General features: G+C 37.0%; 1 protein-coding gene across 2 annotated transcripts; it reads left to right on the forward strand.

Annotated features, from left to right (window-relative positions):
* Positions 1–917: 917 nt before the first annotated feature.
* On the forward strand, positions 918–17651 carry LOC124640081. 2 transcript variants are annotated; one of them, XM_047177700.1, is made up of 9 exons: positions 918–1052; positions 2743–2766; positions 3095–3300; positions 5207–5333; positions 6537–6719; positions 7035–7213; positions 7385–7491; positions 7812–7996; positions 17294–17651. In XM_047177700.1, exons 1-8 carry the CDS (start codon positions 1007–1009, stop codon positions 7918–7920), a joined length of 981 nt encoding a protein of 326 aa, XP_047033656.1. In that variant the 5' UTR covers positions 918–1006; the 3' UTR covers positions 7921–7996; positions 17294–17651. The 2 variants fall into 2 exon arrangements, with proteins under 2 accessions (XP_047033656.1, XP_047033657.1); XM_047177701.1 differs by having other exon boundaries at positions 6555–6719.
* Positions 17652–17949: the final 298 nt, after the last annotated feature.

Here is a 17949-nt window from a genome sequence, read left to right on the forward strand (position 1 = left end):
CTTATACAAAGACTAGTAGTATAGATAAGTACCTAAATGTCTTTTATATAATTTATTTTATTTTTTATTTCGATGGCTGCAAAAATCCTGACCTTATCTACATAGTTTCTATTGATGCCTCTAACAGACTGTGGACACATATGGTTTCTTCCCGATAACAAAAGAAATAGAATCTCATTAATTAATTATTACTTCTTCTTTTATGAGGAAAGTGACTCGCTTGTTTTACATGTTGTACATATCAGAATTTGGGACAAACAATACGTACAAATTAACCATGCCAAATCACCGTGAAAACTATGTTAACCGTATTAAAATGATCAATAATTCATGGCCATTCATTATCTTTTTATTATTCCCTGCACTCTTCTCACTCAAACTACTCAAGGACTGGGCTGTATTCACCGTGCTTATCAAATGCGAGTTCATGATTTGACTCATCGTCATCACAACTCAAAGCGTCCACTACTGGACGGAGGCCTCGCACCAAACTGAGATGATTTAGGTCCTGATTTGATAGTCACCGCGCTGGACATGTACTTGGTAAAGATGTATGTGGTAAAGAGGTGGCATCTAGAGAGAATACATAGGTACATTTTTAATTAGATGGACACTTCGGGACGCAGGCGAAACCGCAAGTCTAGATTCTTTATGAGAAAGTTGAATAGAATACACATATGGAGAACAAAATGACGAGTCGACCATTCATGAAGTCAAAAAGTCCGAAATATGTAGGTAGTCCTGCGAAAAAATCGGTAGATACAAAGTCTACTAGAGTAGTCCGGAATATAAAGTAGACGAAACTAGGTTAGTTTTTTTTCTAACATTTCCTGTATAACCAGTATACTAACGCTATTTATTTACTAACCTACTGATGTAAGTTTGTTGCGCTAATCTTGTGTATCACGACCAATTGTACTGGAGGCATCAGTAACACAACACTGGTGTTCGCGTTCACACGGAACTATCGATATTTCGCTAAGTTTAAACATTTTTTATCGATAAAATGAATTGTGTTATTGTGATTCTGTCTATCGTTGCTACGGTCTGTGGTATGTATTTTTTAAATACATTTTTGAATGCTATTTTTTTATAGAAATTTAAAGGGCTGGTCTCTTAAATATTTTACAAAAAACATTATTTAAATTTTGTTGTTTAAATAATGGTTTCAATTTAGTTCAATTCGTCAATGACACTCATATCTCGGGACTCACTCATCGGGGACGTAACAGCGGGTTGTTGTCAGTGCGACCAAAAAATATTGTCGATGACGAAAATATGTATTATGATAGTAATAAAAACTTTCACGTTCATGAGGACTGTACCTATGCAGTGCAGTACTAAATATTTTACTTGCCTATATTAGTCAAAGATAAGTCGTGGTGGCCTAGTGGGCAAAGAACCAACCTCTCGAGTATGAGGGCGCGGGTTCGATTCCAAGTCAGGCAAGTACCAATGCAACTTTTCTAAGTTTGTATGTACTTTCTAAGTATAGCTTAGACACCAAATGACTGTGTTTCGGATGGCACGTTAAACTGTAGGTCCCGGCTTTCATTGAACATCCTTGGCAGTCGTTACGGGTAGTCAGAAGCCAGTAATTCTGACACCAGTCTAATCAAGGGGTATCGGGTTGCCTGGGTAACTGGGTTGAGGATGTCAGATAGGCAGTCGCTTCTTGTAAAGCACTGGTACTCAGCTGAATCCGGTTAGACTGGAAGCCGACCCCGACATAGTTGGGAAAGGCTCGGTGGATGATGATTAGTCAAAGATAAATACACCTATGACAATCAATACAAGAGTAATCAAAAGTAAAAACACCAATAGTACCTACATAAGTTTAATTCAGTTTCTTAGAATTCAGAATAGGTAAGAAATTAAAAACCTAATTTTTATCCGGGTGTTCACATCAGTTCCCTCGGGATGTTTTAAAAAATCAGAGGGTACTTGTACATCATCATCCTCCGAGCCTTTGCCCAATCATGTTGGGGTCGGCTTCCAGTCTAACCGGATTCAGCTGAGTACCAGTGCTTTACAAGAAGCGACTGCCTATCTGACCTCCTCAACCCAGTTACCCGGGCAACCCGATACCCCTTGGTTAGACTGGTGTCAGACTTACTGGCTTCTGACTACCCGTAACGACTGCCAAGGATGTTCAATGACAGCCGGGACCTACAGTTTAACGTGCCATCCGAAACACAGTCCTTGGTGTCTAAGATATACTTAGAAAGTACATACAAACTTAGAAAAGTTGCATGGGTACTTGCCTGACCTGGGATCGAACCCGCGCCCTCATACTTGAGAAGTTGGTCCTTTACCCACTAGGCCACCACGACTTTTTTTTTTACAGAGGGTACTTGTACGTACTGGTATGTTAAAAACATTAAACATGTTTTGCATAGTTTTTTCTTTGGATGTTTTCCTTAATGATTACTAAGCAATCCCATAATAAAATCTACATAATTGAAATTCATTAGCCTGAATGATTAATCATCTCAATCATCTATTTATTACATTCTTGACTGCAGACTAACGAACCGAGATGTTTTATTGCTAGTGGATAAAAACTATAGATTAAAATAAAACTGAACTATTATTATTTATTTACCTATTGATTACAGTTAACTTTCTTGTTTTGGCTCAAACTTTTGCCGAAATGAGCCAAGCACCTAAGTAATTGATTGCTATTTTTTAAACTATAAATTAAAAGTACTACTATTAACATTTTCATGTATCCTGTTTCAGGTATCCAATATGATGGTCTCAGAGGTATGATCTTACTTATATTTTTAAGGAAATTCCGATCCAACCAATTAACTTTACATTCCTTGAAGAAACCTAGTCAAATGGCCTTCTAGTGGAACAACCGACGCGACGAGATAAAATTAACCTCTGGGTTCGATTCCCAAGCAGTAAATTTGTTCACTTTTATGAGGAAAAACATACACATTAATACATACAATAAGCGACACATATTTCGAAATTAATGTGAATTAAACAGGTCTTAAGTACATAGAATCCTTATTTACCTCTGTATAGCAAATGTTCCTCAGTGCTTCAATACCCTTATTAACGAAATATTCACCTGCATCCCCAGTCAAATTCGGTTGGACGGACGCCCTAGCGGACATGGAGTACTTCTTCAAGATCCCTCGCACCATCGCCGAGGTGGAGAACGAGGGTTGGCTGCGGACGGAGAGGCCACCAGGTCCACTGCCCGAGCTGAGGATGTACTGCCCTCCAGGGAGAGGGGTCTGCCCTCTGTATGATACAGCCGGCTTTGTGGCTGGGCTTATGGTTGCTGTAAGTAAAATTTTGATTAAAACCCTCAAATCTACAGAAGTCTTTCAATATATAACTTTGGTGTGCCGAAGTTGGCTGCAGTGACTTTATGTCAGTTGAATCAAAATGTACCAAAAAACATCAGAGCGAACGAACCTTGACTTTTTTACCACCAATGCATGTCCTAACCTTAATTAATTTAAAATTAAAGATTTTTTATTCTTTTACATTTATGGAGGTTGTCTTTATATTTATAGGTATGTTGTCTTGTAGGTACATACATAATTTGTTTACCTACATACTTTAATCGAAGCTTCATTCATGTTAAGCCAACAATGAAACGAATCAATCAGTCGATCCCATTATGCCGTTGCCAGAATTGCGACAATCATCACACACACAGCATGCTTTGTCAAATGCTTGAGGTAGATCCACCCGAACGACGTGAAACAGTTATCACACATAGTATCATCACTTCATGTATAAAACAAAGTCGCTTTTTCTGTCCCTATAGCCCTATGTCCCTTTGTACACTTAAATCTTCAAAACTACGCAACCGATTTTCATTCGATTTTCTTTAATAGATAGAGTGATTGAAGAGGTAGGTTTGTATGTACAATAACATCCATTAAACTGTGGGGAAATACTGATATCCCGTGCGAAGCCGGGGCGGGTCGCTAGTTTATACATTTTTTTCTTCAATGTACCCTATTAGGTTAAACATAACCTAATACGATAGATAGGGCACTGTAATACCTAGAATACAGGACCTTAGCGTAATGCTGCCCAAAATAATTTGGAAAAAATCGTGAACTAAATGTAGTATACAATATAGGTACATAATGTATGAAGGAGTACATTTGGTGCATGGTCCCGCAAATCTCTTCCTGATTGCTGTCCACAATGCTCGGCCAATTCAAGCTGGTGACGCGTCGTGCGTTTATCTAATTTATTTGAATGAACAAGATCAATCGGAGGGTCGGGGACCCACGCTTACAATGTAACTACGTAATCCCAGTGAGAATGCTGTTCTGGAAGGTTTTCTACTTGGAAAGGGGAATTTGAATGATGCAATAGTTGCAGGTTTTATCTTAAACGTACATAATCAGATAAATTGTTCATAAGTTAGTACAAATCCTACCTGAAAGAGTGTTATTAGCAGAGCGGAGATTTGTGCAGACGTTCAAAATTTTCAACATAATTTGACTGCGATGTTTTATACATTGAAAGATGATAGTTTTCTTTAATTTATCAGAGTACAATTTTAAGATTGAATATAAATTCATAATTTGTAGAAACTATATATTTAAATTAAATATCATTCTCATATTCCTAATGCATTCATTGTAATGTCGATTTTATGGATTTGGATCTCATCCATCAGGCTCTAAGTTTCATGGTTGTTTTCTGGAAAAGGAGCATTGTCAGAAAATATAGTCATTCTACCGTAATCGTGCCATCCAATTTGTTAAACGGCAAACATTAAGGTAACCTCAGATAATGTCATGATTACCTTAAATGGGTCACCTGCAAGTCACCTGTTTGTAGATTGAGCACGCGCATGTGACGTCACAGCTTAAAACATTCAAGATCACGGCGCATGCGTAGTAAAACCTGAAACGACCGGTGCAATAGTTTATGATTAGTTTACATAACTTTGTACATGTAAATTGATTAGTGTTCTGGTTTTTTATTATTTTATCTATTTAGCGGTAACTTATGAATTATTTTGAAATGTCTATAAGTACCTAAGTAATCATTGAGACAATTCTAAGTAAAAACAATTTTTGTCGTTCGCAAGACTTAGTGAAAGTGATTCTTTCACACGCTGAAGAATTTGTTTTTATATATATTGAAATATAAACATTGATCTTTTCACCCGACCGCCAGGAAAGAGGATTTTTTAATGTGATTTAATATATTCTAGATTCCAGTTGAAGACTTCGTGTCGGTGGTAAAGCCTGAGAAGAAGTTCATCAAATGGTCGGCACCAGCTGCTGAAGGGGAACCCGCTAAGGACTACTGGACGGCCACGCAATACTTTGTTTCTGAAGGTAAATGGCAAACAGAAAGAACGAAGGATCACGAAGATCATATTTTTTAAGCAATTATTATGTATAAGTTATACGTAATAATGATTAGTAGCCATTTATCAAACAGACAGTATATGCAGGAAAGATGGTAGATGAATTTTGCCTAAGGCTCCAATCAGGGTTTCCACAGGTTGATGACCAGGTTTTATGGAACACGTTGAGGGATCACTGTAGGCGAGGATAACGTTAGAAAACATTGGCTGATGATAGGACTTGCGGAAGATGAAAATAATTATGACTACATGGTAGCAAAGTTGTCAAAACAGGAGGATACACTGACTCAGAATTAAAAAAAAAACCCTTTATCAAGTAACTTGAGACTTACAGCAGTTAATGCAATCAACTTGATATTGGACACAGGTCGAATATGAGCACCATACTGAGACGAAGGTTCTTGTTCTTATAATAAAGTGATGGTCGTTGAAATGTAACTGATACGTGTCCATTGTCTTCCAAAGCCATTAGGTTCAGAACAGAAATCTCGTGGCCATTTTTATCTAGGTAGGCTTATGAACAATATGTTCATTTATTACTTGGTTTAATTAGATTAAATTAGAAAATTATAATATTTTTGGATTATTAATTAATAATTAGAAATCGGGATTATCAATGTATTAAATTAATTGCATTGTGTATGTAGTATTTTAATCCTGAAAATTCTGTGTTAATAATTAGCGTGCTAATGATTTCAGCTAACATAATGGAAAATATATACAGACCTATCCATATATATGGGAACCCAGTTTAATCTGTTTATAAGGATAGAGTATATAAAACGATCAACACAATTTGTGTAACGTAATTCCTCGTTGTAACACTGATACTCTAGTAATACATCAATAATCCATGTTTAATGGACACCTCTTGCTATTAAGTAATGCTATTTGGAAGGATCAGTGTAAGTAGTTTTGATTAGGAAGATTTTATGTCCCATTAATGATTAAACAAAACATGAACTCTTAATGAAAGAAGCTGAGAAAGATATTACTGAAAGTTATTTTCGCTTCGAAATCAGCAAATCGAAATCAGCAAATTGAAGTGCTAGTGTTCAATTTATATAGTTATTTTTACTTGAAAAGTGTTGACAATGTTGATGAACCAATAAATAAATAAACGGTGTTCCATTAAGTGGAGGGCCTAAGACAAATAAATATATGATTGCAGATTATGTGTTTTCCTTAGAATCTCTGAAGGCGGGCGCGGGCCCACAAGTGGAGAATGGAGCGACTTTGCAAGATGGCGGAGTATGGGTAGCTGGCCATGACTTACGTCTGATGAGAATACCCAGCACTGAGGCAGAGCTCAACAGTACCACTTTCAAGAAACAGAATTGCATTCCTAACATGGGTAAGTTCTTATAATTCTTTATAACTAGGAAAATCTTAAACATTGCCCTTGTCTATTACCGGATCTTAAGTTGGGCCCAAGGTAATGCCTTGAGGTAAACCACAAATATTAAACATTTCTTACTATTTAGTTCTACAGTAAATGATAAGCTAAGCTTCAAATAAACAGTACTATTTTATAAACCTCTAAAAGTACCTTCCAATGTCACAACCTCTATCCTTCTTAAGGTGATAAGGATATGAACGGTGTCGAAGGCCGTAGCTAAATCTTTCCAAATAAAGTTGTTTGCTAACATTTACTTTGAAATGTTTACAGGTACCCATTATTATTACAACATGACTCGTGACCTGAACTGTGAGGAGTTGCTTCCATGGTTTGCGCTGACCACACAGGGGGATCTGGTCGGCACTGGGTTCCAAGTGATCGGCAAGGTGACTAAACGAAAGCAGCGGGAGTGGTTTGAGTCAATACCGAACCCTAAGCAGAGTATACAGGTAAGGAACAACTACTTGAAGATAGAATGGATAAACAATATGACGTTTTAGATAATCAAGCATTCTTGTTTATATGAGAGTCCCCTTATTATGATCCCATGATCATTAATAGATAATCATAAACACATACAAATAAGTTCCTAGTTCATACTTTACGTTGTTGACTTCCAGGTCACGATTCCATTCGCTCCAGACTGTTTGGGCGATTGGGGGGAGAAATACGGAGTCATATCGATGCACATCTACTTCGTCAACGATCCCTGGAATATTCAGTGCAAGTAAGTTAAATCGTAGAATCCATATCAATACGTTTTAGTGTGTTTGTTGTGAAATATTCACAGAGTTATGACTGAGATGAAAATATGTGCATGATCGTTCTTAGTATTGTATACTAGCTAGGGAACTACTTCTCGCAACCGTATAAAAAAATGTTCCCGAAGTTGCAACTTTTGCGTGCTAGTTATGGGTTCGGATCGACACGCTTTGACGTCAACACAATTTGGCCGAATCTACAACCATTGGCACGATTGACTCTGAAATGGTACATTAAAATACCTAACGTGAAATCAAAGCTCTAATAAAATCTTCACATTTCCAGGTCTGGTGACTCCATCAAGCCAGCCCCGGCAATAGACCGGCTGCTTCTCAACGGCTACAGATACGCAAACCAAATATCAGACGAAGTTTACAAGTTATTTAGTGGATAAACTTATTTATACCTGTACTAGTTTTAAGATGTCATAGAATTGGGAACTTGACACCAATAATCAAATAGGTTTGTCTCTAAGGGATTGTTCACACCAAACGTATTGTCCGCCGCTGACTGTGAGTATACTCACAGTCGGCCTCAGTGTGAACGTCGACTCAATCTGCAGTACGCGTACTCACCAAGCCGACAATAGGCTATAGCGTACGATGCGCTACATGTGTGAACAAAAGAATACGCTCGTGTAGGTTCACACTAGACGTACGCTGAGCGGCCGACTATTCTACACATAAAAGAGCTCAGTATTTGAAGTTGCTCGTAGTATTTTATAAACGATCTCTGAGATCACTCGTGGTTCCCATACGATAAACCTAGTGTATTTTTTTTAAAAATATAAAATGAAATAAAATATAAATAGAAAAATATTTATTTAAATACAATAATTTATAATAATTTTGCAATCGCTTCCATTACTGGATCAGCATCCTCACTTGCGTCGTCGGCTGCAGTTCCATACATTTTCTGCGAGTTAAATCTCTTGAGCATCTTTGAAGTTACTTTAAAATTAACACATCCTGAATCAATCGCAACTTGCGAGAAAGTTCTTTCCACAACAGCGTTAGAAAAAGGCAACGACAAAATTCCTAATGTCAATTTGCTTATATGTCCGTAAGTTTTATCACCAACTGCATTTTTGTGTGTGGTTCTATGGTGGAATCAAATGAAGTAGTAAGTAATTTGGTCGCGTTCAGTCATAAAACTTTTCCGAAAAATCCTCCAACTCCCTCCAAGCCAATTTTTAATCCCCCCGCTGATCCCCCCAAAGGATTGTTCCCCCCAAAAAATCCCCCGTGGGCAGAAAATACCCCCAAATTTGGGGGGAATCCCCCCAATCTGGCATCACTGCGCGGCGGTGCGGACGCGGCGGAGCGGCGGTGCGTACGCGGCGGAGCGGCGCTATTCGGCAACTGCGTCCGCGTAGCCAATCCGCGTCCGCCGTGCATAGTCGCGTAGTAAAATAATCGGCTACTGAGAGTCAGCTACAACAGACGACGTAACAGCGTATAGTCGGTTCGGTGTGAACGACAATTTCAATATATATGGAAAAGCAATAAACTGCGTAACGCGCTGTTAGAAACCGGTCTAGGAAACTCTTTTTAAAAAAAAGGAAACACTTTTACTGAAATTACACCAACACAATTTATTTCAATTATTACAATATTATCGCGAGTGCAATAGGCAAGTGCACGGGATGGAGGCTTGAAGACGACTGAGGATGAGTGGGATGGATGCATGAGGAGTAATGTGTCAGCATTCTGATGGAATTGCAGCATAAGCTGTTGGGTCAGCCAGAAGGGGTGCATTGGAAGGGTATAACAGCCCCCCGATTAAGAGGAAACTTATGGGTGGAAAGGTAAGTTGACGATGAAAGAAGGAAGTTCCAGATCGAGAAGGGTTCTTCAGGTCATTCGGAGTCGAGGAGCAGGGATGTCTTCAGGATCAGGGCATGACATCTCTATGGTGCTATCAGGTTTGGGCTTACATCTAGAAGTTTTAAATGCTTTAAAATAGTAATACAATTTATATAATATAGCAATAGCTATTACTAAACTTATTATAATAGTAACATAAGAATAGAAATTACCGTAAAGGACAATATGAGGTTTCTCGATAATTTCATCAAGATTTGTTTTAATTTGGTCAGTTATTTTATTATAATTTGACAGAAGTGAATCTAGATTATTAACGTTTTTTAAGTTAACATAAGGAACCTTTATATTGTCTTTTTGGTAAGTAGTAGCACTACAACAAGTATCGTTGATTAAATCGAAGTGTAATATTATTGGTTTTGTTTTAATTACTAAACTATGTTGAGGTATCAACTTATTATCTTTACAATAGGCAATACAATGTTCTGGTATAGTTAATATTCCAGTACCATGGATAGAAAACTCAGATAAGTCTTGATTATTACATTCTATTGTGAGTTTTGAATTTTGGCTTATTACATATATCCATTGGTTTCTACGTAGTTTATGAAAGGTTTCAAAATTACCGTTTACGAATTTAGTGTTACAAATATGTGGGACAGAAGTCAATGCTTTAGAAATAATCTCACTTTCGCATATAGGGACTGCAGATGTGGAATACACACTAGGTGTTTCACAGATATAATATTGCGTATTTATAACTTTACAGGAGCTAAGTGAGTCTATTTTGCAATAAGATGACTTATCTTTAGTTATACCTATATATTTCGTGGATGGTATTATCGTTGAGTATAGTGTGCTATTTACATCATTAAGCTCAATAGGGTAAGGTATAGTGTTATATAGATCAAATTCCTTTACGTTCACTAAAGGTATTTGTAATACAAATATTATTTTGTTATTTGTATAATAGCTGGATACATCAGATATGTTTTCTATGATGTGGATGTTATCTAAGATTAAGGGTACAGGTAATTGCTTAGAACTAGGTAGAAATCTATAATTATCAACAAGATCTGCAAAGAGTTGTTTAGGAGTAATAATAGATGGGTATAATATATTAGACTTACTAAACATAATAGCACTAATAATATCTTCTAATTTAAATGATAATGTTAACATAGTACTTTCCAAAATATCTGATAATCCTGATATCTTAGATCTCATTAATAGCTTATCTGTTGCTAAAGTGATGTTAATTATATCCTGGTTTAAGGTATCGATAGCATGGTTTAAACTGGCTTCATTTGAACTAATTTGGTCAATTATTTCTTTCAGAGACGTTAATGTAGATTTTGTAACTAATATACTATCTTTCATCAAAGTTGCTAACTTAGTTTGATCATTTTCTAAGGTTTTAATGGCATCGCTGTATTTTATAGCGTCTTCTTCATCCATATTACCAAACAGTTGTTTAATAACAGAACCGATTCCAGCAAACCAAGCTGATCTTTTATTAGATTTGGACATGAGGTGAGATATAGAATCGAAATCTCTTACTATATCATAATAACGGGATGACAATGGTTGAAACAGATAATGACATTCGCTTTCATAATATGCATTACTTTGTTTACATAGATATTTTGAAGTTCCTAGAACGTCTCTTATGTTATCTAGATGTGGTTGGATAAAAGATATATCTATTGGAATAATAATATCTAATGTATCATCAGTGGTTTTTAGAGAACCAATAGGATCAAAGTATATGCCTGCGTTGTCAGATGCTGGTTGGATATAATTTTGTCTGTTTGATGCCAGGGACGGGTAAATGTAACCAATTCTGGAATGGAAGGTGATTGTAAGTTATTAGATTATATAGTATAGTATATTATACGCTGTTGCTAGTATGCAATTTCATTTCATCAAAATGGTGTTTGACATGACGCCTATTTATTAGGAGTGACGCGGTGTTATTTCCGTGTATTTTTACTATTTTGTACGGGCCTTTCCATATTGGTGAAAGAGCTTTTCGAAGCCGTAGATGATTTTTCAGATAAACAAGGTCGCCGACCTTATATTTGATTGGCCTTGAACGAGTGTCGTAATAGTTTTTTGAACTTTCTTTAGATTTTTGTATGTGTTCTATAGCTTTAGCTCGGCTGTATTTGAGTCTGTTTTGTAGCACACGGACATAATCAGGGTAAGTTACGCTTGCAGCTTCTTCATAGACAGAGTCTGGTACGTATGGTTTATTTCCGAACACGAGTTCGTAAGGGGAGAAATGAGTAGTCGAATGGATAGCGGAGTTATAGGCAAGCATAGCTGTATATACAAAGCGGTGCCAATTATTTTGTTCTTCGTTTACATAGGATTTTAAATATTCTTTTAAGGTGGAATGACTCCTTTCAAGAGCGCCTTGGGTCTGAGGATGATAAGGGGTACTCCACAACTGTTTGATTTTTAACAGTCTGCAGGTTTGTTTAAACAGTTCTGCTGTGAAGTTAGTCCCTTGGTCCGTTAAAATTGTTTTGGGTATTCCAAATAGCGTGATAAAATGGACTAGACATTCACATGACTCTTCAGCCGTAGTGTTGGTGATTGGATAAGCGGTTGAAAACTTGGTAAGGTCATCTTGAAGTGTTAAGATAAACTTAAACCTATCGTTACCGGCTTCCGGTAGAGGACCTACAATATCTAATGCTACGCGTTCAAAAGGACGAGTGGAAAGAGATGTAATCTGCATGGGAGCACGATTAACTTTCCTAAGGGCTTTGTTAGTTTGACATTGCGGACATTTTTTCACATAGTTTTCTATGTCTGATCGCATATTTTTCCAGTAATACTTTTCTTGAATACGTTTTAGCATTCTAGCGGAACCTAAATGACCGGCGATGGGCATGTCATGATTTTCTTTCATGATTTTAGGGATTTCACTTAATGACGGATAAATGATGGAATTTTTGTAAATATGTACATTTATTTTCGAATTGTGAAATAAATATAATATTATATTGTAAACTTTTAAGTATTGATGACAATCAAAGGGGTTGCTAAAGTCTGAGATGGCTATCTCGGGATTGTTTTGATCTGCAAGACTAACTATTAGCTCATTTCTTATGGATTTGAGAGTTTTGTAAATATCTTCATAAGTGCAGGTATCAAAATGATTGACTTTAGTAAAGAGGAAATAATACGTTTTGTTTTCGGATTCGTATTTGAGAAAAGTGAATAGGGTTCTTTCTAATAGGGAAAATTCACTCAAATTAGGAATATTAGATATAACTTCTTGAACATACGGGACGGATTCATCCATATCTATGGATGTAGGGATGACAATATATTTTTTATCGGTTTTAGATAAACTTTCGTTATGTTCTATGATAGTTGCATTAGAACTGAAGTCTTTTGAGGTAGTTTTAAGGAAATCTGAGTAGTTACCATCTAGGATATTTGGACTTCTTGAATTTGAGCCGTCGATTGGTATTGTTGGATTTGATGATGGTGTGTTTCGGTTAGTTGAATTATCGAGGTCATCAAGATTACCTAATTCTGGTAAGCTAGCAGGTGGAGCAAGTGGATCTATGAGATCTTCGAGTTGGATTAAATCATCTGAATTTATTGACTTGTCGGAATCAGGTGAGTTAACATTTTGCCTTGAAGTGCTAGGAATAGGATCTATGGCATTAACAGATTTAAGTGGAGGGTAACGCGATAACGCATCAGCAGCATTATTTAATTTTCCTTTCTGATAGACAATTTCATACTCATATTCCTCCAATTTTAATCTCCATCTTTGGAGTTTACTACTGGGATCAGAGTGATTAAATAGCCAACGCAAAGGGCGATGGTCGGTAACAATCAGGAATTTCCTACCATATAAATATGGGCGGAATGTCTTGCAACCGAAAAGAATCGCAAGTAATTCTTTTTCCGTTGTGCTGTAGTTACACTCACTTTTATTAAGTGTACGAGATGCGTAGGCGATAGGTTTATCTTTCCCTAATTCGCCTTGAGAAAGGATGGAGCTAATAGCATAATTAGATGCGTCGCAAGTTAAAACGAATGGTCGTGAGAAGTCAGGATATGTCAATAGTGGTGCTGTTGTGAGTTTGTTTTTTAGGGTTTCAAATGCTAACTGATGTTCATTTGACCATACAAACTCTACATTCTTTTTTAATAGATTTGTTAAAGGTTTCGCAATACTAGACAAGTCTGGAATAAATCTGCGATAATAAGAAACAAGTCCAAGGAATGACTTAATGTCCTTGGGAACTTTTGGTACGGGGAAATCCAGTATCACACTTATTTTTGCAGGATTTGGTTTCACACCTTTGTCAGTGATGACATGGCCTAGGTATGAAACTTCCTTTCTTAGGAACTCGCACTTGTCGGGTTGTAATTTAAGTTTAAATTGGCGCAGTCTGTCAAAAACGTTTGTTAAGTTATTAATGTGAGAGGCAAGGTCGTAGGAGTATATAACAATATCGTCGAGGTAAACAAAACATTGAATACCTTGGAGCCCAGATAAGGCTGAATTCATTAACCTCTGAAAGGTTGACGGAGCATTTTTGAGTCCGAATGGCATACGTGTGAACTCGTAATGTCCTGTTGGGACAGAAAATGCTGTTTTTGGAGCGTCATCAGCAGACATATTAATTTGATGGAATCCGGATGCTAGATCTAGCGTGCTAAAGTATTTACTTTTGCCCAGCTGATCTAGTATGTCTGCTATATTTGGGATAGGATAGGAGTCACCGATGGTTATATCATTGAGCTTGCGGTAGTCGATTACCACACGCCATTTCTTTTGACCGGATGCGTCGAGTTTTTTTGGTACCACCCAAATTGGTGAAGACCATGGAGACATAGAAGGTTTTATGATACCTTGGCGTAACATTTTATCGATTTGGGAGTCAACTTCCTTTTTATGACATTCAGGGAATCGATATGTTTTTACATGAATTGGTTCATCCGACGTTGTTTTAATTTTATGTTCTATTGCGTCGGTTGAGGTCAGGTTATCATCAGGTAAGTGGAAGATGTCAGAGAATTGGGAACAGACTGAGTATAGTGCCTCGGTTTCTTCTGCATTAAGGTGGGATACGCGAAGTTCCTTTAGAACTTCTTCTGTACGTTCAAAAGTGTGTGATTCGGCTGTGATTCCTATAAATTTTGAAGCTTGTAACTGGAAAGGCTCTAAATGCAATCGAAGGTCAGAATTGATTTTTACGGGTTCTTCTAAGGTGTTTAAAATTGAAATATTAACACGGTGGTTTTTCTTTACTTTAACTACACAGTTGGCTATTAGCAGGTTTTTAGATATATGTTGGTTGATTACTAATCCCTCTCCAATTTCTGGATTTGCGACTGTACATTCTATGATAGCTTCGCTACGCGCTGCTATTGTATAGACAGGTTCATTAAAATACATTTGAAATTGAATGTCTTTTAAATATAACATGCTTTCTTCATAATTAACTTGGCCATTCTTGGAATTAAATAAATCGTTGCCGATAATGCCATCATAGGGTATGGTTAAGTGATCTATTAAGTTGAATATGTGAGTCAAGTATTTACAGTCACTGTGGTCTTCATTATGGGTACTCATGGTTATAGGAATTTGTCCTAATGTGCTTAAAGGACTATCGGTGGTTGAATCTATGCCTTTGATCTTAAACTTGATTGATTCATTGATTACAGGCATATGATTGATAACTGATGTTTTTATAATACTTATAGATGCACCGGTATCAACGAGGAGCAAAAGATCTTTAGAAGACACAGGGGATTTAACTTGTATGTAAGGTAAGTATTTATTTGAAATGTTTTGTGTGAATTCATATATGGTTTTATTAATGTTTTCTTTATTTTCAGGATTACGGACAGAATCTACGATTTGGGGCTGGTTACCCTGTTGTTTGATTCTAGGTGATTTTAAGGATTCATCAGAATCTACGATTTGGGGCTGGTTACCCTGTTGCTTGATTCTAGATGACTTTAGGAATTTATTAGAATCTACGATTTGGGGCTGGTTACCCTGTTGTTTGATTCTAATTGAATGACCTCGAGTTTTGGGCTTATCATTACCATGTCCATGGGTCATCGTGTCGATATTGGTGTCGTCTATCATGGTTTGTCCCGTGCGACACCTATTCGGGACATTATTTAGTTTAAATCATAATTATCGACAGTATCATATCCTTCAGTTTCAGTTAAGGTGTTAATTTGTGGTTTGAAGGACGTGCCTGGTTGAGTGTTAGAATTAGATGGTTTATTTACATTGAATTTTTTGTTGTTATACTCGCGGAGTCTGCAATTTTCTAAAAGATGGCCTGCCTTTTTGCAATATCGGCAGAACGGATCTTTTGAAGCTGCTTGACTGGAATAAGGTTTTTGAGTTTGATTATTATTATAAAAGTTACTAGTTCTATTAGGTTTAGCGTTTATATCATTATTACGTGAAGTTTTCGCGACCGTACTCTGTTTATATGAGTATTGTTGTAACTTTTCTTCTGAAAGAGCACAATTGATGGCATCGTTAAGATTCTTAGGGTCTCTGCATCTGACTATATTCGCGATACGAGGAGTGAGGCCCATAGTGAAAGTGTGAAGAGCTAGATCCTCCATAGCCGCTACTCTACCAGCAATTTCACTTTTCTTGTGATTGGTAACCGCGATTTCTGTCAGAAGTTGGGATAGGCATGTTTCAACCCTAAGTGAAAATTGGCTAACATTTTCTTGTGCGCCCTGTCTACAATCTTGAAGTTCTATTAAAAGATGAGCGTAGTGTTTTCGCTCTCCGAATTGGTTTTGCAGGAAATCCCTAAGTGAGGGCCAAGTTTCGAACTCTTTTATTGAGCATGCTATTTCGGCTTTACCGTCTAGCTGGCTGATGATATATTTGAATACGATGTCTTGTTGATTAGGGGCGGATAATGAAATCGCATTATCGCAATTATTTATAAAAGCGTTAAGTTTTTCTCGGCTACCATCAAAAGGTTTTATGAATTTTAGGATAACGTTTAAGGTTAAGCCTTCCTTTGGCTCTTCCTTGACGTTCTTGGAACTTTGAGACATATTAATTAAAATAATACAAACATACAATTGTAACAAGCAAACCCTGGAAATAAAATTAGTATAGCTTAAAAGTTTACACGGCGAAATATTTCGTAGAACTGTTCTTATCGCTGTGCACTGGAACTGCGTCGAATCAATGTCTAGACGGAATACTTTGTAATCTTGTTACAATGTTGCGGTTATGAGATAAGCCGTCCCAAGAAAGTTTGATGGAACTTTGGTTTAAGCACTTGTAAATATTATAAGAAATTATCACAAAACTCACAGGAGCACTAAACATGTGTTTTTCATATTTATGCGGGAACTGGAACTGGAGTTCTGGATACTGGAACCGGGGTTGACCTTGTACCGGGTCGGTGCTGGATCTGGAGACGGGAGACGCTACTTGCGTCCCTGCTCTTTGCCACTTACTGCACAGTGGACCGGTTATGAGGTTCACCGGTATGGTGTACGGTATACACCTGGATGATGCGAGTCGCTTCGTGGAACTTATGCATTCACTGCACTCACTGCACTAGATTTTATTGATTTACGGAGGGAACCGGGAATTTTCAATCCCTTTTCAGCTGCCACCAATGTTAGAAACCGGTCTAGGAAACTCTTTTTAAAAAAAAGGAAACACTTTTACTGAAATTACACCAACACAATTTATTTCAATTATTACAATATTATCGCGAGTGCAATAGGCAAGTGCACGGGATGGAGGCTTGAAGACGACTGAGGATGAGTGGGATGGATGCATGAGGAGTAATGTGTCAGCATTCTGATGGAATTGCAGCATAAGCTGTTGGGTCAGCCAGAAGGGGTGCATTGGAAGGGTATAACACAGTCAGCGGCGGACAATACGTTTGGTGTGAACGATGCCTAAAGGGCTGTGTCAGCGCAACAATTGCATATTAACTAAGAACTGAACTTTACAGTTTCAGCACAATCGTAATTGAAATAGCATGAAAAATAATGGTAAGTAATATGCGAATAAATGTTTGACTTTGACATTGACTTTGAATTGGTGTCAACTGCCTAATTATTATTAAAATTATATTTAAAATGGTTTGGACCAAGAGATTATCATTTGAAAATGCAATTTAATTGATTTACGATTTTATATTTATTTATTTAAAGGTAGCGTTTAATAAAAAGTAAATCATATTTGTACATTGGTGATTTGATGTAGGTAATTTGGCTGAGATCCTACAAGAATATACGAAAAATATTAAACAAACGACGTGGTTTTTATTTACTTCTTTAACGTGGCTTTCATTTAATGACGACATTAAGCGGTTTGAAGCTTGAGTGGAGTGATACTTTACAGTTTTACAGTCGATGGTAAGTCCAACCCAGGAGCACTTTATATTCGCTATTTTCTCTTAATTACTGGGAAATTACGTTTCTTTATAAGAAAACCTCCAAGATACAAAATAAACTCCTAAGATGAGTTGTAGGTACCATAGAAAAAATAACGATATCGAAACCATAGCAAGCCATGAAATTGCAACATTGGTTAAATCGGCGAATTGACG

The sequence above is a fragment of the Helicoverpa zea genome, chromosome 20 (assembly GCF_022581195.2).
Source record: "Helicoverpa zea isolate HzStark_Cry1AcR chromosome 20, ilHelZeax1.1, whole genome shotgun sequence".
Lineage (NCBI taxonomy): Eukaryota > Metazoa > Arthropoda > Insecta > Lepidoptera > Noctuidae > Helicoverpa > Helicoverpa zea.

Bases quoted from the DNA above. Each gene is read 5' to 3' on its own strand.
- LOC124640081 (XM_047177700.1), top strand. From the start codon at position 1,007: ATGAATTGTGTTATTGTGATTCTGTCTATCGTTGCTACGGTCTGTG. The intron at 1,053-2,742 runs GTATGTATTTTT...ATCCTGTTTCAG, and splicing joins TATCGTTGCTACGGTCTGTG to GTATCCAATATGATGGTCTC. The intron at 5,334-6,536 runs GTAAATGGCAAA...ATATGATTGCAG, and splicing joins GCAATACTTTGTTTCTGAAG to ATTATGTGTTTTCCTTAGAA.